This window comes from Pseudonaja textilis, chromosome 1 (assembly GCF_049901715.1).
Source record: "Pseudonaja textilis isolate UNSWEBS1 chromosome 1, rPseTex1.2, whole genome shotgun sequence".
Lineage (NCBI taxonomy): Eukaryota > Metazoa > Chordata > Lepidosauria > Squamata > Elapidae > Pseudonaja > Pseudonaja textilis.
In genome coordinates, this window is record NC_141990.1 from 144457660 (window position 1) to 144484799 (window position 27140).

The window sequence follows — 27140 nt, forward strand, 5'->3', positions numbered from 1 at the left end:
GCAATTATAATTGCACTTCCCAATTATTTCCTTCTTTGATTCAGGAAGACATTTAAAAAATAGCACTCAGACTTAGTTATGTCTCTCAGTTTACATTATCAAATAATATATAATGGTATTTCTTTACTGATTAAAAAGCTAGTAGTCTATCATCTCTTACATTTTATTACAGAAACTACAGTATTGACAGCTGGCAAGCCTTTGAAAAAGCTGACAGGGTATTAAACCAAATGGCTGCCTTTAATCTGAAAGTAAAATCCAACTGAAATGGGGAAGCAGGAAATAGAAGTGTGACTTATTAAAAACGATAGCTATAATCCATCTGCTGCACATACAAATAAGTCTAGAGAGATAGAGCTTATAGTAAGACAAGACTTGGGTGCTGTTGCTGCTGTGTTAACTCAGCTCAAAAAATATTGCTGAGACTTCCTCTTATAAAAATCAAGAGAGAGGTGCCTGATTGGACCACATTAATAGAACATAGGATAATAGAGTTGGAAGGGACCTTTGAGGCCTTCTAGTCCAACCCCTTGCTTGGGGTTACCATTTCAGATAAATGGTTGCCCAATCTCTTTTTTGAAAATCTCCAGCGATAGAGCACCCACAATCTCTGAAGGTAAGCTGTTCCATTGGTTGATTGCTCTCGTCATTAGGAAATTTCTCCTTAGTTCTGGGTTGCTTTATTTTATTTATTTTAATTCTGGGTTGCTGATTTTGTGTTGCTTCATGATGCCATTTATTGTGAAGCAACACAAAGATGAGTTTTTTTGGGTTTTTTTTTTTTGCCTTTTTACTCTTATCTATGCAAAATTCCACCAAAGCTCTTGGTGTTTGAGTAAGCAAAGCAACCGACAGATGTTTCCAAACTTTGTATCCATCTGTGATTTTTAATGTGCAGATTTTTCTTCTGCAAGGCTGGATTCAGTGAACAGCTGATTGGGCTGCTGTATGGCATTCTTCTGCCTGAAAATTTACAGAAGTCATTTCCTGACAGTGCATATCATGCTACATATTGGAGATTATGATGAACTTGAGGACTTGATCAAATATTGTTCTCTTTTGGGCAATGCAAGCATAAACCCTTGTTGAACTTATTCCCAATGTGTCTGCACTGAATTTTCAGGGATTGGAGAGCACTGTGTCTTTGGACAATCACTATCATGTGATTAATGAGAAGGAAAAAAAAAAGCATCATCAGTTATAAGTGTCTCTTGAGAGAAGAAAAAAATGGAGGCAGCCTCTTCTTTTGAATACCAGCCTATCATGTCTTTTCTAACAATGGATTTGGCAGCAGGGTCATAGAAAAGCATGATTTTAGACAACCAATCACTTTGTATCTGTCCCTAAACTTCTACTGGAACCTCCCTTATCCATTTGGCTCATAACTGCATCTATGCCATCCTTTTTCAGTACATGATAATAGCAAATGAACTTCTCCATGATTTTCTATTAGAAATTGTTCGGAGAAAGATTATGTTTATCAGGTTGCTGAAACCGAAAGTTTTTCAAGATGGCACCTTCCAGGTACACTCATCATCTGGCTGGGCTGATATTAAATGCAGTGCCTTAATTAAGGGACAATATTGTGGAACACATTTTTCAAAACAAGAGTAGGAAGAGAAAGAATGTGGGGGTTACTTCTCCTGTCCATCTCATAAGTTCTTACTTTGTAGCGACTCCTATTTGGTATCAATTTTTAAACTAACTCATTTCCTTACATACAACTAAATATTACTAAAAACTATAACGATGAACAAGATTTAGCAGATCTGCCTAAGTTTTAAATTTCTTATTGAGCAAGGAGGCTTCCAAAGGATTATCCTTAAACAAGGTAGTATTTAGGAGACGTGCTGCAAATTTGCATCTCTCAATACAGTCACTTGCAGTCTCTTTGCTTTAAAACTGTTTTTAAACACTTTGTTCTAAAACTTGCACTGTGACCAACTTGCAATTTAAAAGCACATTCTCATAAAATGACTACTGAGGTACTTAATCAAAAAGATGAAAGACAGATGTCATTAAGATGGTAATCACGCCCACTTATTGCACAATAAAAAGTAATCAAAATCTTTTTCATTTCATAAAATTCTACAAGATTTCGCATAACCACTATCTAACAGAAGGATTTAAATCTTCCTGGATATTTCTCTTCTCTGTAACTACTATTAATGTGCTCATCTTCTTGAATTCCTCTGTTTAGCTGATGTTGATGAAAATGTTTGCTGCAGAGCAGAATATTGTTCTTCATGGCAAAAGAAAGTTGATTGCCTTTCTGTCAATTCATATGAAGTGAACTAAACAAAGCCTTCTATTTTTGCTGCTTCAATGACAATACAACCCCACAGATACTGAATATAACTCAGCAGCTGGGTCCTCCTCTATACTAGCATGCATAGTTTACATAAGGCAAAAAAAGATACAAGCACTTCAGACAAGCTGTGGAGTCCTACAGAGGCTTATTCAATAAACGTAAGCTGGGATAATGCTCAACTTTGGGTACCTTGAGAAATGTGTGGACTCTCACTTCAACATGCTGGCTGGGAAATCCCAGGGTTGAAGTCCAAACATCTAAAGTTCCCAAGGTTGAGAAACAAGTTGGTGGGATAAACAGAGGAGCAAAAATAGGTATGGCTGCTTGTTTTAATTTTAATTTGCTGGGATTTTTGGTTCCTTCCTTCCTTCCTTTCCTTCCTTCCTTTCCTTCCTTCCTTCCTTCCTTCCTTCCTCCCTCCCTCCCTTGTTTCCTACACAAGAGCCTGTGAGGGACCATTTTTGTCAAAGTTCAAAAACTACTCAAAAATATTCATGGGAAACTTGTAGTTTTGGAGCCCTAGATCACTCATCCTTATTTAAGGTATAAAAACAGATTCAGCAGATTTCACTTTAAACTCTTATTCAATCTGAGAGTGAAAGAGGGACAGGTCATAGGATGAAATGTAATATAAGACTTGCTTCCATAGATTTAATATAGTTTTTTTCCCAGAAACTGATTATGTATTACCTTCATAGTGATGTCACCTATACAGAACAGCTCCATTTAAAGCAGAAAAAATATTCAACAATGGTCAGCCAATTAAAAATCTCTAGGGATGAAAGATACAATCTTCCAATGCAATTTGTTTTTCAGACACGAAATACGAAATCTCTTCTATACATTTTATGAAATAAATAACAATCTTTGTTTTTAGAGGAAGGCAGATAACTTGTCTAAAAACAAGGGAGCATAATCAACAGCTGAAGTAGAATTCAATTAAATGTTTAATCTGCCATTTGGCCATATCCACTGGAATACTCTGGAGTCAAAATGGAAATAGCTTTGACTGTTTCCAAACTTTTCATTATCTTCAGGGGAGAGAAATAAATTTATAAAAGAAGACTCAGGTGAAGAAACAAAAATTGCTATACCAGTCCTATTATGATTATAATTTCATCAAGAAAACCGACAGAGAAAACTCCCATTACTAAGTTAAAAGGAAGGAACTGTTTTCCTTAAATTCTTTGCACTTAGTATTCCTCCAAATGTACTATCAAAATCAAGCAGTGCGTTATAAATATGCAACAAAGTTACAAATAAGATGCAAACTCTAGCATCCTAATGTTTTCATTTAATTACCCTTGAAACACATTCTATTTAATATTCATTACTCAAAAGCCAATTTAAAAGGGAAAGAGGTGATGGTACTTATTCAGAAAGACATGCTTTCATTCACAGCAATAGTTATCTAATATACGGAAGTTAATAAAGCAGATTAATCTACAAGTCCCTTTAAGCCATCACTGAGTTTAGAACAACTGCCTCTTTGACCTTTAACCCTCCTGCTGTGCACCAGTAGCAGGTGCCAGCTGCGCTAAAATGACGGCTGACGTGGTTGAACGCAAAGGTCTTTTCTTACTTTGCTTCGACCAGCAGTTGACCCTGTAGGAGCAATTATTTCATCTGCGGGCCTAAAGGGTACAAAAACCAGAAACTGATAAACAAAAAGCATATAGACACCAGCTGCCTAGCCTGAGGGTACACCTCATCCCATTGACACCTCTAGCAACTTTTTTTATTGAAAGCCGAATTATACACTTTTTTGTCTCCATCTCACAGACTTTGCCCGAGTTGTGAATGTCACTCCTGCTGCCCACAAAACTGTATTGTTAACTGTTTCACATGCTGCATTTAGACAGTAATAGTCCTACCAGAATGATTTAACTCCATGTTTTAAGAGATGCAAATGATTTAAGTAGCTAGAACAATCCACAAAAAGACTTCGGAATAAAATGACAGATTGTTCTGTCAACTTTTGTGCTCATCATTTAGGTATGTTGTAATTTTACCCAAGTTTTTGCATAAGTTGAAAGACATTTGCCTTATATCTGCATCAAAACATCTGGAACTATTGTTTTCTATACAGGGTTGCTCTGTTAAGATGAAACCCAAATTAATGTCAAACAATAAAATAAATGGCATTGGAATTGAATTTTAGTTCATTCAATATGGTGCTTTTTCTGGTTCTGTAATCACTCAACTCTCAGCTAATTTGGTCCACAGCTGTTATATTTTTGTTCTTCAATTTTTTTAAAAAAAATGGTAACACTGGTTTACATAATTAAATCCAATAAAATTGTAAACAGAGACACAATATCCTAAAACCTAACGTGATATTATCTTAAGCATGTTTAAAACTTAAATAAGTAAAAGCTGCCAACCAAAGATTATTAGACATCCAAAGATGCAACTGTCTTTTTGGGTTTTAAGGCTTACAGTACTGTGTTGTTAGATTATGTTTCTTTACTTAATTTAATTATGTGAAAGTTTATCTATAGATTTCCCTCCATTATCTCAAGTATGAGAATCAAGTATAAGAATTTTTTTCTTAGTCCAAGGAACATCTTTCTGGACTGAGCTTCATGGGAATTCATGGGATAATATTCTAATCTAACTTCAGTGTTGTGTAAAGTAATATCAAAAAGCAGGGACAACAGCTTCAATTTAGAAGAGAGCTTAGACAGACATTACTCCCTTCTTTATGCAAGTTCATATACTAATTTCTGCTCAACCTAAGATAGTATAAATGCACATATTTTAGTCTGATTTGGTTTTTAAAGTAAAGCTTTCTGTACATATTAATTATCTATTATTACCACTCTGTCCATTCCCATTTCTGTCAAATGCTAGTGAAGGTATCTAACTGAATGGCAGTTTAGTGCAGAAGCAACTACAAATGTCAGCTGAAAAGGTTTCACTACTTTTTTTAAAAAAAGTCACTCTATCATGCTGGCATTTCCCTTCTCCCTTGAGGGGGGAAAAATAATAAAGACAGCCACAAAAGATAAGGAGCATTGAACATTTCTCTAAATCCAAACTGACACTCCAAATTTTACTAATTTTGAAAAAGATCACAGTGAATCACTACAATCCCTATATTAATGTTTTGCCTGGTAAGGCAGACTAATTTTTACTTGCTTGATAAACTATAAACTGTTTCTCGATATGCTGCTACTTCTCTCAGTTTACCAACACAGAACTTTAAATACAGCCAGAACTTTAAATGCAAAGAACAAACTATGCAGCATATCCAAGTATTAGAAAGTGTAAAAATATGAGCTACCATAAAGAGGGGTAGCTGAGTAAGACTGAATTGAACTATGAGATGTATGATGTGAAAATGCCTATTTCGCTTTATTTTTAACTAAATCGCATAATAAACATTAACAAGGTTTCTATTTACATTATAGAAATTTGTGAGAGTTACAGTTTATACAGACTACTCAAACATGTTAATTAAATTTCAAGGCTTTTTAAACAAAAGAATAGTCGGACAGCATTGACTTTTGTTTAATCTTTATAGAAACTGAAGCATTTTTAACAAAAGAACAAGCAAGCTGACAAATGTTTAAACAGACCATGTTTCATTGCACTGCAAAAAACAGCATTAGCACTTAAAAGTGAGACTAACAGGAATACAAAACAAAAGACGATCATAAAACTAAATTAGAAGTCATGCAAATAGGTGTGTAAGTCCTTTCATTTATTTACAGAGAATGTATAGTTTCATTTCTGCAAGTAACAGCTTTCTGTTTAGATTTCTGTTTAGATTTCATTTCATCAATAAATAAAAACTGGCAGACCGAAGCAGGTAAAATCTTAAAATGCATTTTTCAATCCTACTATGTGTTCCATGCTTGAGTTGCTGTTCCATGTTGAAATTGAAACCTTTTGCGTAAAATTCTTAATAATACTTTGTTTTAAAACTCTTCTAACTACGCGTTCAATACTATTATTTCTAGATTCAAGACTGTAGCAGAGGATTAGTTTTTTTGGATAAACCAAGTGACCCAAACAGTGATACACTACAACACTCCATTTTTTTGCTGTGTGATCATATTAAGGCATTGAACCCTTTCATAAATTATTTGCAAAGGTTGCTCATTCTTGGTGTTAAGACATTTTCCCTAATCTACTTCTGAAATATCTGGAGGCATAACTCCTTCGGGGTGGGGGAAGGAGTGCAGTGTGACCCAGTGATGAAAGTGGTGAACTGGGAATTCATAGATTCAAGTCAATCCTCAGATTGGGAAGCTCAATGGGTGATTTTGAACCAGGCATATTCTCTCGGTCCAGCCTAGTTATTATGGGGTGTGTGTGTGGAATGATGGAGAATTATGCACAGCACACTGCCTTGAATGATAGAAAAGAAATCTAACAAATAGATGAATAAGAGGAAGCGGCCAGGACTATGTGGAAGCTGGTGGTGTGGGTAGATGCAAAGTGGATTATGAAGCCACTAGCTTCCCCCAGGTGATATGTTTTTCTGGCTAAGCTTGCTGCCCAAGGATGCTATATCTCTGAGTCACTATGAAGTTGCAAAGAGAGATTCTGTATCACTACCCATTGCCAAGTTTCCTTTCCTCCTTTGATTTAACTTCTTTTGGACAGAGATTAGCCTTCAGTTGGCATGAAACTGTGGAGGAACCTCATCAACATTGGTGATCTGTCTGAATTCTATTAGGCTTTTTTTATCCTCATAAGAATAATGCTAATTGGTTGTTTAACTGGGCTGTCATAGATCTTCTGCTGCTGCAAAAGCTTAAGATGGACCCATCTGTAACTTACCTTATACTACGACAATCTCTTTAAAGAGCCAACTGTAAACAATTTCAAACTACACATAGCTATTGATCTCGTGTTACTCACAGAACAATAATCCAGCAGCCCGAAGGATAGCAAAACAGGAGAGTGCAAGACTATGCCAAGTTATTTGAAATGGCTTTTAAGCCCTATAGTTTAAGATTACTTTCCCCCTAGTCCCGCTGAAATACTACCCATATGTCTATGTTGCTATTAATCAATCAAGAATAGCTGGATGAGGTACAAGGTACTAAAGGTTAAAAAAAAGCCAGTAGAAAAGGTGGTGGAATATCTGATGTAACAGTGGGTATGGAAAGAAGGGGCAGAGCTGTTTAATCCAAGTTAACTGATTCTCACTCTGAGTTGAGATTTTTGATTTGCAACTTGAATTTCCGCAATACTTTTAAACAGATAATCCAGCAATATTGTCATGTAGCAATGTATTAAAATGCATTTTCATATGCTTAATTACAGGCATTCCTCCACTTACACAGTTCACAGTGATTGTTCGAAGTTACGACATTGAGAAAAGTGATTTATGACCATTTTGACTTACATTTGGGTGCCTGACAACTGACTCACATTTATGACAGTTGCAGTGTCCCATGGTCATGGGATCACCTTCTGCAAACTTCTGACAAGCGAAGTCAATGAGGAAACCAGATTTACTTAACGTTACTAATTTAACAGCTGCAGTGATTCACTTAACAAATGTGGCAAGAAAAGTCATAAAATGGGCCAAAACTCACTTAACAAATGTCTCACTTAGCAACATAAATTTTGGGCTCAATTGTGACCATAAGTTGAGGACTACCTGTACACTTTTCCCCAATTAATTCAACACGTATGATGTGTAAATATTTAGGAACACATCTTTCCTGCTTTAAAAAGAGACATGATGTAACCGTGTTGCCATCAAAGCAGACAAATTGGGAGAATATTTAGCTTCATTGCATCACTTTAAAGAACTGACAAGTCTCTTTAAGCTCACAGTACAATTAGTCATTAGGGCCTAGTTTTCTAGCACTGTTAAGCAATTTGTAATAACCCTTTTGTTTTAATAGGGTTAGGCATTACTTACAAGACACAGCTGTCTAGAAAACTGAAACCTCTAGTTGTGAAGCAACGGTCTTGTTCATTTGGCTGCATGATAGTCAAATCAGCTCTAAAGCTATGGTTTAATGGCCTGCCGATGAATAATCAATGGATCACTTTTCATCTGAGTGTGAAAATGAGAATAATCTAATTCACTGTCCCTTTGGTAAGAGGCAAAGCCTAGGGTTCTATTTCTATTCAGGGGCTGATTTATAACCCAATGGAAATCTGATGTAAACATATAATCAATGAGTCCCATCATTGTTGATAACCACCCCCAACTGGCTCACTCCCTCATCTCAAAGAGCTATCCCTTTAGGCTATTAGCTTTATCCAGCTAAGTCTTTCTACTACTCCTGCCTGCTGCTTTTACCTTGCCCATTTGTTCAGACCAGCAGAGTCAGAAGTAATTTTATACGCAGCAGAGAGCGGGTAGAATTGATTTTTCACTCAGCACTCAGTTCCCATCTGAATAATTATCAATTTTAGTGCCTCATAAAGGGAAGAGTCAAAATTTCAAATCAATTCAAAAGAGCTTCTGAGAGTAGAGAAACTGTACAGAAGGAGAGAGGTCAAAATTGGCAATGACCTCGGGAGATGATGTCAGGTATTAGTACACTGAATGGTTGACATCAGAAGCACTCAATGCAGTGGGACTTGTGCTAATGCAAATCATATTTATGCTGACTACTGGAGACTGGTCATAAATATTTAAAAGAGTACCTGAAAGCCTATATTCAAACTAAATATAATGTATTCCACAGATTGCGAAGCTAATAAAGACATATCATACCTTATTCATATGCTATAAATTTTAGGATTGCAAAGTATCATTGACACAAAATAGAACATTAAGGTCATAAGAACAGCAAATGTAGGAAAATCTGGGTTTGAGGCCAACATACCTGATCTTCCTGATTACACAGCTGAACTTTAGAGTGAGGCTATAACGCTTGGCAACAGCCAAATGTGAAATACATTTCTAGGTTCTCATCAACTTTTATTCTACTTGAGTAGAGTGATTACTCCAGGAAGTTGCAATATAAAACAGTGATGGCAATGAATCATCAAGGATAGTAATAACAGTCCTATATATACTTTGGTATTATGCTATGTATTACTTCTCAATTTGGTTTTATTTGGAGGCAAAGATCACCCAAAGTAATCGCAGCAATAAATAAGAAGGATAAATCCTGTACACTTAAATGGCAACCATATGGCTGGTACCTCATAATCAGCACCATTTTCAGGTTACTGAAGATCATGAGAACTCTACAAATAATGTTACTGTGATTTGATTACATCCATAAATTTAAGCAGTTATTTCAGGGAGATCCTTGCTAACAGGGATCTACCTAAAATACTTACCTGTCTGTTATTTGGAAGCACATTAAATCTTTTATCAAGGTACATTCTATCTCCTATTAATATTAGAGAAGTGCAATTCCAATTGATGCTTTATTTTCTCATGATATTTTGATTATTTTAGCAAAAAATATTTTGAAAACAAAATGAGCATACTTTAATGTCAGGGAATCATTAAGTTAAAAGCACCACCGGGCTACTCAGTCCAACCCCTTGCTCATTGCAGAAATCTAAATTAAAGAATCCCCACTAAATATCAATCCAGTCTTTGTTGGAAGACATCTAACTATGCCAGTTTTTGTTGCTACAAATTGACTTTAAAAAACTGACAACTGTATGTCCAATAAGCTGTGCAATGCTTCAGATCTGACTCCAAAATACAGCTTCAGTGCATGAAAGAGCAACAATAAAGCACTCGGCAACTCATTGAAGCAGCTGCATCTGTTTCCAGGGGAAGATTTTGCTTTACCCTCACAATCCTGGAAACAAAAATATCTGCTTTAAAGAGTCACGGACAAGGACTTTATTCATGCACTGGTGTGCTCCAAAGCAGTTTTTCAAACTGAATTCAAAGTAATGCATGCCATAATGCCGAAATAGCTGTCCTTATAGGGAAGAGACAAAAAGCTTTTGAAAATCTATGCAGTATTCAAAATACAGCTTTCTAATCTGATTAGAAAGATCTCAAAAAAGTCTTCTTTTAACATTTTCAGCCCCTTATAATGCTTTTTTTTACCACTTACAGTACTCACTGTTGACACTTTCACTGACTATTCCACCAAAAGATAGTTATATTCCATTGTATGTAAAGGCTTCTAAAATTCTATAATCACATCAGTTCACTGACATATTCCTGGGTCACTGAACTCACACAACCGATACGTTTTGGGGGACAATACAGAAACTTTACCTGCTGCAGCACCTCAGAGTTTTGCTGCATGAAATGCAGTAATCTTTGCCCATCTTGGGAAATCTCCCTGATTCTCAGGGGTTTCTTTCCTTCTTTTGCTATGTGCTTGAAGAGATAGGTAACAATGTAGTCCAAACTTGCACAACAGCTAGAGGAGACAATCGTATCTGAATATTTAAAAAAAGAAGAAGAAAAAAGAAACAGAAATACAACATTGCAATTTCTGAAATAATTTCACTATCAACAACATACATTGAAGTGGGATTACAGAACTATAATAAGGGTAGATGGGACTATTGCTCTTACTCTGTTGTAACATATTCCAAGTAGATTTCGCTATGACAATCCCTTATCTTTCACTCTACTGCAGCACAGAGAGAGCTTTTACACCCTACTGGCTGGTGTTCTGCCTGGTTTTACGCACTCCTGCTGGCCGTTACAAATTCAAGGAATCCAGCTGTTTCCCTATTGCTATGAAATTATGAATTCCAAAGAGTTCGTACTTGGGGGAATAAGAAAAAAAATGTATTGTTTTTTGCAGTTTTAATCTGAAAAACCACTGACATGGTCAGAATAAAAATACATACATAAGATTAAATACCTGTGGCATTCACAGATACTTTTCAATACCAACCCTGGAGAAGTGACCAAAATTTCTCTACCATCATAAATATTAAAAGTCAAAACATTAATACAGTCTGGAAAGATATCACAATATAAATTGCATTTATATGGAAAACTAAATATCCAGATGATGTAAATGAGTAACCAGTCCTCCTTCCCCAAGAAACCAAAAGCAAAACAACTGAAAACAACCATCCCACATGAAATATGTAAGTTGTATAGTTTAATTTTTATCATTTAGTTGTTATGAAAATACAAATAAAACATATTTTTTAAAAAACTTGTGAGACAAGTTGTAAGACAGGAAAGGACCACCTTTACTTACTATACTTAAAGCAAAATATTATAACAATAAACTCCTCTTTTATAATTTACTGTTTGCAAGCTAACAGGCAACTATTCTATGCAATACCATAGCAGCAAAATAACTGTGGATGTGTTATAGACATCAATCTCAGAATCCACATATTACTCAATATGTTTGACAATTTTTAAAGGGAATATTGTTTATATTTATACTCATCTCAGCTAGCAGTTTCGATACAAAACATGTGTGAACCACAAACATGTTGCATAATATTGTTTCAATACTTGCTATTCAAACTGTGCACATTTCTTTTCACTTATTAGCAAGCGATTGCCTGCAACAACTTTGCAATCTTCTAGTTATTCACTGCTTACGGACTCAGCAATTTTATCATTCATGGAATATACAAACTTCTTTAAATACTATACATCACAGATTTCTAAAGTATTGTTTACATTATTAGTTTTAGGAGCAGTCCTTCTTTAATACTAATTAGTATAGTTAAGCGCCTATTTGTGAAAGGAAAAAAAAACTTGTAAAGAATACTGATGGTGCAATAGGAATAAAAAGTGTAATTTTCAGTATTTAGGGGTTCATTCAAATGAGGACAAAACCATAGCCCCCATGAATGCAAATATAGATTATTTTCAGATATTGTATTACTGATTTTGGATTCTTTGTGAACGATATATACAAGTGCACAAGCGTTACTGTTAAAATACTGCTTATTTGAAGGAGAATTGCAAGGTATATGATAGACTCAATTAAGTGTATCCCCCTAAACTGCGATAAGTGGAAGCTTGCCAATATTGCAGTGAGTATTTGAAAACTTCCCTCTAGGCACAGAATGTTGATCTGTGCCAGTTCTGGTTTCTAAATGTTGTTTTGAAGTTTACTTCTCTTTCAACATCACTGCAATATTTTTTTCCTAAGCTAAATTCTCCTGGGATGTTAAGAAAGATTTTGCAGACAATTTAACCACAATTAGTCTCAAGACTCTCTTCATTTTGCCACGTATGAAACATTCCTCTGAATTTCTGACAATCCCCATTTCTACTGGATGCAAACTGAAGCAAATATTTGTCTCTGGTTTCTTCATCTGTAAAATACATCATACTGCACCATACTGTTTGGAACGGCATATGTGATTGTCCAATTCAATTATTACACAAAACTAACAAGGACAAATTCATAAGATTTCTCTCTCTTAATATTTAGATGGCTACGTTTTAAATGTAGAGATACTAGCATAAATTCAGAATACTGCAAAAAGCAAAATGCTAAACTTAAGCGTAGTACACAAAATTATCTGCTACAATGTCCTACCAGTTAATGGCTATTTCAGCTTCAACTGCAACAATACACACAACGCATACAAACTCAATGTTAACCGCTCCAACGATTGCAGAAAGTACGACTTCAACAACAGGGTGGTCAATGCCTGGAATGTACTACCTGACTCCGTTGTTACATCCTCAAACCCCTACTCCTTTAACCTCAAACTATCCACTATTGACCCCACCCCATTCCTAAGAGGTCTGTAAGGGGTGTGCATAAATGCACCATCCTGCCTCCTGTCCTATTGTTCCCATTTATTTGTACCCATTTCCTGTATTCTCACTCACGTTTATACTTATACCTATTATCTTGTAAGTGACTCACAAATCAAATAAATAAATAAAAAAATAGAATAAATCTGGTGTCAAAAAGTTGCGTATTAATTCTATCCTTGTTGTGGGAATCAAGCACTAGGCCTTGGAATGTTTGTTCCATAGCATATCAAAGATAAGGTCATGTATTAGCAAAATGTGAGAAAAAGAATGCATAGTTGGTCTCAGTAATCACTTGTGTCCTTATCTACAATACATGTATAGCTTTTGTGAGGAAGCATTCAAGTGATAGTTACTCTGGATGTTGAAATAAAGGAAGTCCAAGTAAAGATTTCCCACAGCAATTCTCTCTCTAAAGAGCATGATTTAATATTTATAACTGCTCAATTGTGCATTTTGCCCAAGAGTTAAATGTTTTAAGTATTCAATAATGTGATCAATTTTAATTGTCCACTTTTTTATTTATTAGAATTCATTTACATAGCAGAGCTTGACTTTGCTTTGCACTAAAGTTGAATCATTATTTAAACAGGCGGGGGAGGGGGATATCAAATAGCCCTATCCAATCTAATCTGATTCCAAGAAGGGGATAGTAGTTGCCATAGTTGTTCAAGATTAAATGTATTTAATCAGAGATATCACTGATTCTTTTCCAACATATTGCACAGATATATTGCAGTACATAATTGAAGGTATTATACTGAAACCTTCATACAGATACATAGAGGATGAATTGATGGCGTTCTGATCCCCTAGTGGAGGTAGGAGAACATATAGCCCAGATTAGATAAATTTATTAGTTTGTGTGAAAACAATCAGGTTTTCACCTCTCTTGTTTACGTCAGACTCCTCTCTAAATCATGTTCAAATCCTGTATACAGATCTAGAATTACTTACTTACTTACTTATTTAAGAATATGTGTATGGCCACCCACTCATTCATTCTCAGTGACTCTCTGTTTATGTACATATTAAAAAGCATCTGATCCATTATATTAAAAAGCATCTGATCCATTATATTAAAAAGCATCTGATCCATTATGTTCTCCTTACAAGTATTTTTCCCCCTGGTCGCATAGGAAAGCAATGAACACTTCGAAAGGTATCTAGAAATGCATATTTCATAAGCACGTTTTGCAGTACTTTTAAATCAGTACTTTGACTATTTGTTTGAAAACTGGATAACACAAAGTAAATCACTAACGTCCATTTAAAAACGCTCTAAACATGCTGATCCCATACAAGTAGGTATTTATTTTCTTCTTTAAGTGATCTTAGCAGCACAGTGCAGAGGTTTAGCTGTTCATGAGGATGCAGCTACTTATATTTTCCCATAACTTTATATCAAAGGTTCCTGTGACATTCATTTTTCTTCTCACTGTATGAGTGTAACATGGGAAGATATTATGCAAGACCCCTATACTGATTTTAATGGACACAGAGTCATTTGCTGAAGCTGAATAGAATGCTTATTGCATTTTACTCAAGTTAGGTAAACAAACAGATTAAAGGGAGGAAAACACAGAAGAAGGAGAAAAATTATAATTGTTGCTGTTGAAGAAACAAGCAAGGAAGAGGTGGAACAATGCTTAATATCAACCTGGAATTTATATTTCAACAAGTTTCTCTTTTCATGAGAACCAAGGCGTTGCTATCTAAAAGATTTACTTGGGCATTTTATGAATGTATGTAGCTGGAAGAATTATTTGGCAAGTGGCAACACTATTGTGCATGACACAGTTTAAGAGCTTTGTTTAGTTTATGATGAGGGAAAATTATTTAAGTGAAAGGCTCTCCGACCTGTTGTTTTTTTTTTACCAAATCCAAATGACCTCTTCTCAAAATTCTCAACTTTGAAAATAAACAAGCCAATCTGTTTAACATTTAATAATAATAGCTTGGTGCAGAAAATATTAAGCTTTCCTTTTTATTATGAATGGCGGTATATAATCTACAAAAGCTTTACATGGTGATTTACAACCCCAATAGAGCCCCAAATTTTCACTGCTATGCAAGGCAGTTATTAGGTGAGTTTTGCACCATTTTATGACTTTTTTAGTCACAGTTGTTAAGCAAATCACTGCAGTTGTTAAGTAAATCATGTGGTCATTAAGTGAGTCTGATTTCCCTCACTGACTTTGCATGTACATCACCCAGAGTCACTACATTAGATGGGCAGTTATAAAAATGTGATAAAGCAATCAACCCATCAATGCATTCATTGTCTGGAATTATGATACCCATTGTATTTCCATTCACAATTTATTTTAAAAGAAGTTTTAAGATGTAGGTTTTCATATCTTTTTTCTTCTGTTTAATTCATGTTGTTATATTCTATGTCAAACATTTTGGTGAGGCAGGAGGATAAACAACAAAACCTTGTTAAGAAAATGAAATACCAGAAAAATTACTTTAAAAATGACAAATGCTGACTAATATCTGTTTTCATCTCTTCCTGTCTGTTTCTTACATTACCATTTAACATTTGCACATCCACAATTATGTGTTTAATACTCATAAAGCATCAGCTACTATTTGCGTACTTCAATTTTATGATTGTTTATGATTTTGAGGATTTAAAAATAGTATTTACAGGTTTGTTAATTAAAAGAAAGAGTGATACTTGGTATCCTCACTTAACTTTCTTTCAAATATCCAATACAACAATAGGAACTGTTATTTTATGTTTACATAAAATATGGATCTATTTTATAGGAAATTGCACTTGGATCAGAAAGCCCATAATTCAATCCCAGCACACATATTAACTTAACGAAGAATCTGAAACTGCTATCTTGTGGATTGTTTTCACATTGAAAAATTGTAGCAATGATGACAGGCTTAATCTAAGGATTTAGGAGATAAAACATTGGAGAAGTCCTTCTGACAAAAGAAGTAGAAAAGTGTAAGAAAATGTCACTGAGAAAAGTAATGAAACTGATTTTTGAAGCCAAGCGCCATCACTTGCATGGACTGAAAAATTATATTGACTGATGTCCTTCAACATTAGGAAAGGGTAAAATTCTACATGAATCATAAAATAATTTCAAAGTAATATACCCTTTCTTTAGCTTCCATTGAAAAGAGCCTGTTTTCATTTGAATACACTGGAAAGAATAAAGAATATTATTGGACAATAAATTTTTAGATTCTTTTCTTTAGCTGAAGATCATGCCTATATCTACTCTACTAGTTTGTAAAAATATCCTTCTAAACACAGGATCATCTAGACTTAAAAGACTAATGAATAAACAATTATGTGTTGCATTGTTATAGTAATTAAATCAAACATCTAATATTTGTGGCCACATTACTTTTGTCTGCTTTAGAATAATTTTACATTCTTCCTTAGTTTATTTCTTTTGTGTACTTACCAAGTGCAGTTAGTCCTTCAGATATCGATGTAAATATATACATTAATACATGTGGCTCTAAGCTGGTGATGAAACTCATATGATCCTGAGCTAGACACTCCAAAAGTGGATAGTAAGATTGACTCAATTTTCTAAATTGCTTGGGATAGAAGAGAAAGAAAGAATAAGATGCAATAAGAAATTACATGGCTTATTAAAAAAAATTCTATAATGAAACAGAGTTTTACCATATTCAATATTATCTACTGCATTTTTATATGAAAAGAAATATATTATATTCAAGGCAGAACAGACCAAACACAATCCTAACACTATTCAGCCATTTTTCTGCGAGCTATATAAGAGAGCGAAGAGCCACAATGTAGTAAGGGGATGAAATGCCCGCTGGGAATCTAACCACAGACTGCTACTAGAATTACAAAATACACATACCTTTGTATTTACTAACCCAGAATATCCAAATGTATGTAATTATATGTACAGGTGTATAGCTGTGGATCTCTGCAGGTGCATTATTATATGAAAGAGAAAGGAAAACCATGCAGGGTTTCTAAATTGGAATTCAAGAGGGGGCAGAAAGATGCTTCCTTTACTGTATCAACCCAGTAAATCTGAAGTGAATCTACCATATAACTATGCCAGGTGTAACAGTTACAGTTCTCTTTGCTACTGAGAGCTCTGCACATCACTACGTCCATTCCAGGCGTTCCTTTTAGCAACTGTCTGAACATTTTATCTGAAAATTTATAAGTTAATGTGATGCAAATAATTTTGAAATATTTAACTATTCAAATCAGCTTATGTTCTACAAGAATATACATATTTTTGGCTGCTACTGAAAACATACAACTGTCTATTCAGACCTGCACTATCTTCCGTTATGAAGTAAAAACTTTGTATTTTTAAATTTTTAATTATAATAGTAAAATCCAAGGCAAACTAAAATTTAAAAAAATTCTAAACTACTTATTCTGAAAAATATTACTTCAGCTTAAGAGATATAAAAACCGATCAGGTCAAATATTTTGCAATAACTGAATTGGAGTCCTCAATATTATGAAAATGGAAATTAAATTAATATTGAATAAAAGTTTTACAACTGCTTACTAATGCTTATCCGGTTGTACTGTGCTGCCAATTTTTCATGTCCTTTTCCAAATATATTCTTTATGGCTACTGCTGCATTTTGCCAAGCTATTTTGATATTTGTATGTAAAAATTCCAATAGTTCTAAATGCTTCTCTCACAGTCACACTGCCAACTGTGAAATGTTATAATTGTTATGCTTTCCTTTTTTTTTTTCCAACTGAAGACAGTAAGATAAGACTCCTTAACAGGAGAATTAAAGTGGACACAATGATGCAACTTCATCATAAGCAGTAATGCAACTCAGATGAAGGGGAGGAGAAAAATGTAAAAAAAAAATTGTAACGACACCGTTTTTTCTGATTGTATTTCTTATTTCAAACATTTGTATGTCTCCTTTAATAATACTGTCATTGTTTCTTATCTGCCTGGGAGCAGCTTTTGGGACATACAATCAAATAAACATGGCATCCAATGCTGTTTTACTGTTTGCTTTGGGAAACCTTGATGCAAAAAAATGATTACTAATGAAATCTACATTACAAACACACACACACACACACACACACACGTGTGTGTCTCTCTGTGTGTATGTTAGATAATTAAAAAATATGGTATTTTAAAAGGGATTTATATATTTAATTTTCCTAAAATTTTGCTTGAGTAAATTACTGCAGAGAGAATTGAAAAAAACCAAGGTAATTTCTATTAGACTAGATGAAAATCAGTGCTATACAAGATGTACAGCTTATTTGACCCAGTGGTAAGATTTTGGTCTTCAGAGAGTTCCCCCTCATTTGTCAAATAGATACTAGTTTGTAAGACTGTCATTTTCATTAAAATCAATCCATGGGAGTTAATGTCAGAGGAATACTGATTGACAACATATCAGCAAGTTTAACTGACAATGTCAAAAACAATCCTACTCCAGTTTGTGAATTATCATCTACTTAGTAGATGATCTGTGATTATCTTGATGACACATTATAAATATTTTAAGGTAAATATTCATAACCGGTTAATGAAACTACACATAATATTGCATGTGTAAGAACTACTAATGCATGCATAGTAGTTGAAACAAAAATAAACTGCACTTAAGTTGTTCTAGATTCCACTCTATCTTCATATTAAGCTTGTGGTAGTAATACATAATTTGCATAAAGACTCCCAGGATGAATAATTTCTTACTAGCAAGTCACTGTGGGATACTGAAAGCAGCATTTTGACAAAGGCCTGAAGTACATTGTCAAAGTGGTTGTCCCCATACAACTTGAAGACGCCAAAGCTGACATAATTTCCACATAAGGCAGATTTGAGTGCAGAGTAACAGATGGAAATACCCTTGAGTTTCAATGGATAAATCTGATCCTTTGACAAAGTCCCAAGAGATAGGATCTGATTACCTGTTTGCAGGAAGAAAAACAAAGAGAAACTGACATAAGTAACTGAAAAACCTGGAATCTGTGTTACTTAGCACTTTCATTTAACTATTACTTTTTATCATTACTGGAATATTTGTGCTATATGATTATCAATGGACAGGTCATGTGATCTGCCTTACATCTAGGACAAAGTAAGGGATGATGTTATTCCATGAGTTGGACTATTTAATATTGCCCTGTTATTAAGTAGTTGTCACTGAATTGTATAAGTTAAAAGAAAGCCTTATTGGAGGGGGGGAGAGAGGAACAAAGCTTTTTAGTACCAGTAGTAAAAATCTGCCAAATTTAAACAATATTTTAAGAATGAAAAAATAAACATTTTTCCTTCTTAAGGCCAAATCTAGGAATTGGAAGTATCAGACCTGAAATCAAAGGGAACGGGGGGAGATATATATATCCCCCAATATATATATTGGTCCTTTTGGCAATATAATGATAATATAGTGCTAAAGATATATGGATATCAAATATTACATTTTTACATGCCTACATAGAGATATTGGCTTTTACAATAAAAAGGATTGAGTGTGCCCCAGATCCTGTTTTATATATCCAGAGGAAAATCTTACCCTAGCTAAGCCAATCATTGAAAATGAACTACTCTGAGACAGCATATATCTCAAATGCTGAATGTTAGATTACTTTCTACCTCAGAATTTGATGTAAGTTTTGTTTGGAGCTCTTCAAATGGATGGAATAGTCTAAAACTGGCACCGCCCAACCCCTGCTTGACATGACATTAGTCGAGATGATTCTGTCAACTCTGTACTATTCCTTGGTTACTGGCTTCAGCGGATGCACTGGCTGTAGTCTTACCTTAAACAGATTATGGCTACACCAGTCAGGCACTTACCAACAAAGGATAGACTTCTGCAATATACTCTATACAGAAACATAGAAAACAGACAGCAGGAAAGGTCCATCGAGTCTGCCCTTTATTTTTTATTTTCTTTTAAAACAATTAATTTATTATTTTTAATTATTTGTATGTTTTATTAATTTTTTAATTTTTGTCAAGTGATGGGCATGTGTTTATTCCAAATACACTTAAACTCAGTTACTGATGATGGATCCACTAGTACCTGAATTACGGGATACCCTTTGAAAACCATTTAAAAACTAAAATTCAATGAACCATATATAGTTGCTGTATTTGTATCTATTTTGCAAGACATGCATTGGTTACCAGTTAATTCCCAGATGCAATTCAAAGTGCTAGTTTTATATATATCTATATATATCTATATCTATGAATGTATATGTGTGTATGTGTGTGTGTGTTTGTGTATATATGTACGTACCGTATGTATGTATATATAGTTTTATTTCTGACCAAAAGATCCAGTAGTGAAGTGCAGAGGTAATCTAAAATTTAATTTTACATAAAATGGCTTAACAAATGAAATAAATTGATAAATTTAAAATTCAATTTTACTGTTGTGCTACTAAAGACCTTGCTTTTATAATCATTGTTAAAATTTTGGCTATTACCTTTGTAATGTTAGGATTTCTATGTGTGAGTAAAATTTTAACATATCTAAAAATATGTCTCCCTGATCTTGATTTTAAAATAAGCTAGGTAATATCCTACTGAAAATTCACAATGGAATAAAATATGATTTATTGCATCAAGGTCAATTCTATGACAGGGACATTTCTGAGTTAGGAATCTTTTGAAACGTAGTGTTTAGCATACTGGATAGCAACACAGTTAATCTGCTTTGAAAAGACTATTTTTTATTTATTTAAATTATTATAATGTATCGTGAGCTGGAAAGTTTATTTGTAATTTATTGCATAAATCACAAGTAAATACGGAACTTTGGGCTCTGACAATAATCCCTGTCCTGAGATATCCTATAATCTTTGTTTAATCCTATTAAATGTTGAAGTCATATCCTTGGAAATCAAATAATCAGGATTCATACCAATGTGATCAATCTTTCGGGTCACCTATTTAAACCACATACCTACATAGGAATCAACTGGGATTTCTTGCAGCAGTCCTTCCTTGTTGTTGAATCCAAAGCTTAATAGTTCTTAGCCAAGCTTTTGCTTTCAAAGAGAACTGCCCAATATCCAGGAGAATTAGAGAATTTGGAACATAATTTAGAACTTTTAACAATTTTACCTGCTGTTGGGCTATGTTAATTGTTGGCAATTGTAATCCAAATTGGAGCTTCATATCAAATTTGAAATGCATTTTTTGCATTAAAAAGCTGTACTGCTAAAGGGATACTACAAGGCCTTTATAGTAGCTTTTCAAAATTACTGTCTTACAATGATGTCACCAGAATAGAGCATGGTTAAATAAAATGCAAAGATAATTAACATTCTCCACTTGTGTAATCATATCGTCTTGAATTTTCCAGTTATACTTTTTGATTTTTTTTCTCAACATCTCCCCCCCCTCTCCCCTGCAAAATTGAAGTTTTATTCTATTTGATTTGTAATATATTATTTTGGGAATACTTGGTTGGTTACAGAGTCAGATGTTTAGACTGGATTTGGCATTTTTATCCACATATTGTGTCCTTTCCAAGGAATGATGTGTAGATGTTTGTTATTGTTGTTGTTGTTATTAACAAAAAAACAACAGTGTACACAGCAAACGAGATAACTATGCTGGGTTTCGTATCACAAATCACTAGTCAAACACTTCCCAAGCGTTTAGGACCGTGTGATATATCAGCAGATTATGTGAGCAGATCCCAGTAAGGTGGCCTTCTGCAGCTGACCAATGGTGATTTTGCATTTTTGTCCACCCTTTGAATCTTTTCAAAGGACCTGGCATTATTGTGATTAATCAGCTCAAGATGGTCAATATACTTTAATACTGCCTCCCATTTCCCCCACAATAGTCCTGTGACATGGGCTGAGAGAGAATGACTGGCCTGAAATCACCCAGCTGGCTTTCATGCCTAACAGCACTAGACTATTTTAATATAACACCTGTATTAAGTATATGAGAAGTATATCTGGAACTAAATTCATTAATTTAGCCCAGATTTAGTTTTATTAACAGAATCAAATAAGGCCTTAAAATCTATAAAGGAAGCAAATATTTGTCTTGCCAGGTAACATGGATAAATTGTTGATCTGCCTTTTCTAAAAGCAGTTTGAGCATTTGTTAAAACAAAGTACTGTTCAAGGTACAAGTTTAATTTGTCATTTAAACGTCTAGCATAGAGTTTTCCCAGGATTGAGAGCAACCTAATCAGCCTATAGTTAACAGAGTGTTCCATTTTCTCCTTCTTATAGGGGGATCTATTATAATCCCATTCCAGCCCAAGAAAATTAACTTGGAACTATCTGCAATAGAATATAGCAATAGCAATAGCATTTAGACTTATATACCGCTTCACAGTGCTTTACAGACCTCTCTAAGAGGTTTACAGAGTCAGCATACTGCTCTACAATCTGGGTCTTCATTTTACTCACCTCGGAAGGATGGAAGACTGAGTCAACCTTGAGCCTGGTGAGAGTTGAACTGTCAAATTGCAGGCAGCCGGCAGGCAGCAAAAGTAGCCTGCAGTATTGCATTCTAGCCACTGCCCACCGGGGCTCAGGATTAAATATTGGGGTTCTTGGTGCTCTCCAAGTGTGGTTATTAGCATGTTTCATTACTCAGATAACATCAACAGTGCAAGGTGATAATGTTAACTAGTTGGGCAATTAAATGTCTGCAACCAAATAACCAAGGGAACATCTTTGGCTGGGAGCCTTAGGTGATCTTACTTTTGAAATAAAGTCAACAATTCTTCTTTAGACATAGATTCCAACTGTTTGTTTTATTCATATGCCACCAATTCCAGAAGGCTCTAAGTAGCTAATAATGTCATCATTAAAATCATCACAAAAATACACAGAATAACTGATCAAACAAAATAATCAAACAGCTAAATACTGTAATAAAGTGCTCACAACTGCACCATCGATCAACATATTCTTTCGTCCTGTATTAATTGAAATAATTGGGTTCTAGAGTTCAGGTGTTCTAAAATGTGGCATGGCTATTAAAACAGCCTACTTCTGAGACAACAATCTCAAAGAGATGGGACCTGGAGGGAGTTACTATTTGACAGATAAATATACGAGAATATAGTGAATCTGGCTTCCCCTACTGACTTTGCTTACCAGAAGCCAGTTGGGAAGGTTGCAAATTGCAATTACATGTCTATAGGATGCTGCAACTGTCATAAACACGTCCCAATTTTGATCATGTGATTGTGAGAATGCTGCGATGGTCACAAATGTGAGGACCAGTTGTAAGTGGAAACAATTGTTACTTGAAATTAAAATTAAAACTAAACTTCTACTGTGTTCCATGTGTTCTAATCTTTACACACAACACTTAACCTAGTCAACTGCTAACTAAGTTAAATGGCCATACCACTGGCACCACACAATCACACTAACTGAATCAAGAGCTGTCACTTTTGGAATCCCCCATCCAGAACTTCCCAGAGACCCATAAATCTTTGTAACAGGACAGTATTGGCAGATTTCATTATATTACTGGCACTGTTCACCCAGGAGACAGGTATGACTTGAGTTTTTCAGCCAATGACTCTTTAGGAGATACATTATGTAGGATGGACTTAGCAATCAGTTTTGTCATGGAGACAGTTGCTTTTCTAAACCACTGTATTTCCCCAGTTCTTTTTCTAGTAGGATATAGAGGGCAAAAACTAGAAATTGCCTCAATTGACTGGATTTTGTCATTCACATGATGTAGTTGACTGAATGCTGCAGTTGGCACAAGCAGCTATAGTACCTTGGGGATGAAGTTTCCAGTAGCTGTCTCACAATTGTAGCAGTTATTTGTTGTTGTGGAGAGTATTTTTAACAGCTAATGTTTTTGGACATATAGCAGAATTCAGCATAGTATTATTTAGAATTTAGAGGGAGTTATGCTATTGCAAATTGTATAAACACAGATAAAAAAATATTTAAGTGCCAAAAGCAGATATTATTAAAATAAAAGTGTTAAGATTGAACTATCATTAAAAAACAGAGGGAAATAAGTGTCTGTATGCTTTTAAAATATGTAACACTATTGCTTACTACTCTAAAATCTGCCAGCATCTATATATCTGCAAAATGTCACTTCCATTGCTATGAAGGCTCTAAATAGAACAAGCAATGGATATAAAGTATGTTCCATTATTGAAAATGAACAATTGATTAAAAATTAATAATACTTATTAGACAGCAACAAATAACTTTTTCTTTAAAAAGATACATGATATTAAGCTAGAAGAGTAGAATGGATTACAACACGACATTTCACAAAATAGATGTTCTAGAAGCAATTTAAAGCTCATTAGAAATAATGTCCCCGGCTACTGGAAAAGTGGTAAAATGTAATCCTCATCCAAATGTTATCTGGTCTATGAGAACAGGAAATTGTTCTGTGCTACTGTGGCTAACCTTGAGACTGACCCTGAGCTGTAACTGCTAGAACAACTGAAAGCTGCAACAAAATTAAAAACTTACATCAAAGTATATCATGACAGAATGTAGATAAATAAAATACAGCATATTGAAAATATTATTTTTCTGTCAGTCTTCCTAAAGAAGACTGGAAGAATTAACAAATAAAACCTAGAGCAATGCAGTTTATTAGGGTCTAGAACAAATCTTTTTCACCCTGTTTTGCCAATATATAGTATGTTGTATTTGCTCCTCTTAGATACATCTGATAAGCCTAATTACTTCCAGATTGTTCAGGTCCTGGCAAGGATTATGGGATTTAACATTCCAAACATCAAGGAGTTGCTACTGGGATTGAGAATGGAACAGTCTGAATAGGCCTTCTAGGATCTAACCAATAAGTTCAAAGGTCACAGGGTTTCTATTAATGCTTCAGAAAAAAAAACCAGCAGAATTTTAGATAGTGAGACATATAGTACTTCAGAAAATGTAAGGAGGAAGACATTTCTCCCCTTCAAATAACCAGAATAATTGTAAATAATGTTCAGTGTTAAGCCCATAGTACAAAAAGGCAAAAAGGTATAGCAGGTAGGATGGCAGAGCTAATGGGATGGTTTTAAAATAGTAGTTGAAGGACACATTTTTTTAAATAAAAGGAACCCAAGTAATAGTCTGTAGAGATTCTCAGCCGACCAGTTTGGGATGAACACCCTTTGAATGGCATGGGAGTAGGAATGGATTTCCAGAGGGGAAAAAAATGGCAGACTACAGGAACCAGGAGCACTACTCAGGTGACCCTGAGGACACAGATAAACCTGCAAGTGCTTAAAAGACCAGTTGCCTCATGAAAAAGCACCTTTGGGACAACTGAAGTAATGGAAATAGGTAGAATTGCACCGTATTTGAAAAGAATTCATATTTACTCTGAATTCTACATTAATGCACTTGTATTTACTGCTTAATAGAAATTTGGGTGAAATGTAAGGGGAGAAAGCTACCCAATAGAGAAGTGGAGACAGCAGGCACTTGGAAGAAAAATTAGCATGTTTTCAAAATGAGTGGTAATTCCTAAAAAAGAAGACAATATAATAGCACAACTGCAACAACTTGGAGCAGGGGCAGGAGAGGAAAAATGCACATAAAAAAACAATATAGACCTGAACACAGAGAAAAAAAAAAAGCTGAATTTCTATTTTGAATCAATCTTTTCTACAAGAACATAAATTCCACTTAATAAGTGGGAAGAAAAGGATTAATGAACAGAGTTGAATCTTGAGACTGATAGAACACTGCCAGGAAATATGACATATATTGCATCCTAAGATATCAAGGAAAATGATGGATGTTTGAACCAAAACATATATTCTTTCTTTGGAAATTCCTGGAGTTTAAATGAACTGTGAGATGACCAAAGGACAAATGCTACCTCTGCCATTAAAGAAAAGGGAAAGATGGACTCGGATACAAGCCAGTTAATCTGATATCTGGATCTGGATACTACAATGAATCACAAAGTGATCCAAGCACTTTGAAATACTGTTGCAGATACCAGATTAACATGAATTAGTCAAAAACAAGTTTTGCCAAGTTAATGTTATCTCATTTTTTAATTGGTTTACTTCTTTAATAGATTATAGTACCTATAATCTGCAAATGTAATATACTTTGATATAGTACAACAGCTGATAAATTAGTACATAACATTCTTCTTAGCAAGCTAGTTAATAGGCATGGCTATTAACAGATATGATACGTTGCCATCTTGAAACACATTCAAAAAGTCTTCTTCAATAGCTTCTCAATAAACTGAAAATGGCATGAATTTCTATTGTAGATACTGTAATTTTCAATGTTCTCAGCAACGACTTGGATAAGAAAGTGAAAGAAATGTTTATTAAATGTGTGGGATTGTTAATGCTCTAAAAGATAGAAATAAAGTTCAAAATTAATTGATTGCAGAAATGAGTTAAAAGTAATAGAACAAAATTTATCAAACAAATGTAAAATTCTTCACTTGAAAGTAAAAATCAAATGCTCAGATATGAAATGAAGAATACATGATGTGACATTATCTGGGAAAATATCCTTGTTTAGCAGTTGATTTCAAACCGAGCATGAGTCAGCAATGTGATACGGCTGCAAAAAACCAGCCAATGAACTTGCGTCAATAGTAACGTAGGAGATTACGCTTGCAGTACATCCTGTACTGATTAGACCCCACCTCAAATATTGAGTCCAGTTCTGTACAAACACATTTTAAGGATTCAAATAAACTACATTTATTCAGTCAATTAGGATCATTATGGAATTAGAAGCTTAGTTGTATAAAAAGGAAAGAGATGAAGGAGGATGTGGTAGCATTCTGGATCTATATAACATAAAACATGAACAATACTTGTTCTACATAATACAATACTACATAATGGATTTCAGTTAGGGAAGGCAGATTTTAATTGAATGTTTATCAAAAAAACACACAGTATTCAATGCTGATAACTTCTCTTCACTGGACACGTTAAAGCAGAAGTTAGAGAGCCAACTGTTGTTAATGATGCTTGAAAATTCTTGCACTGAGCAGTTGGATTCAGTGGCCTAGATGAGCTCCTTCTAATTCTAAGATTCTTATTCTACAAGCCTATGAAACAAGCCTGTACCTTATCTGAATTACTACAGTACTTCCTAGAAATAATTACAGTAAGTCTATTAATTTTAATATGGGTGAATTTGATGCAGTTAACTTTAATTGAAGAAGTCTTATGCCATAATTAATC

At 34.5% G+C, this 27140-nt stretch overlaps 1 protein-coding gene across 3 annotated transcripts in view; it reads right to left on the bottom strand.

The window, feature by feature from the left end:
• RANBP17 (RAN binding protein 17) overlaps positions 1 to 27140 on the bottom strand; it is a 182129-nt gene that overhangs the window by 16728 nt on the left and 138261 nt on the right. For all 3 annotated transcript variants that reach the window (XM_026710357.2, XM_087918698.1, XM_087918703.1), the window contains 3 exons: positions 18680 to 18894; positions 16403 to 16541; positions 10488 to 10654 (listed from right to left, as the gene is read on the bottom strand). In XM_026710357.2, coding sequence (XP_026566142.1) covers positions 10488 to 10654; positions 16403 to 16541; positions 18680 to 18894 — 521 coding nt within the window. The remainder of the gene's footprint in view (positions 1 to 10487; positions 10655 to 16402; positions 16542 to 18679; positions 18895 to 27140) is intronic.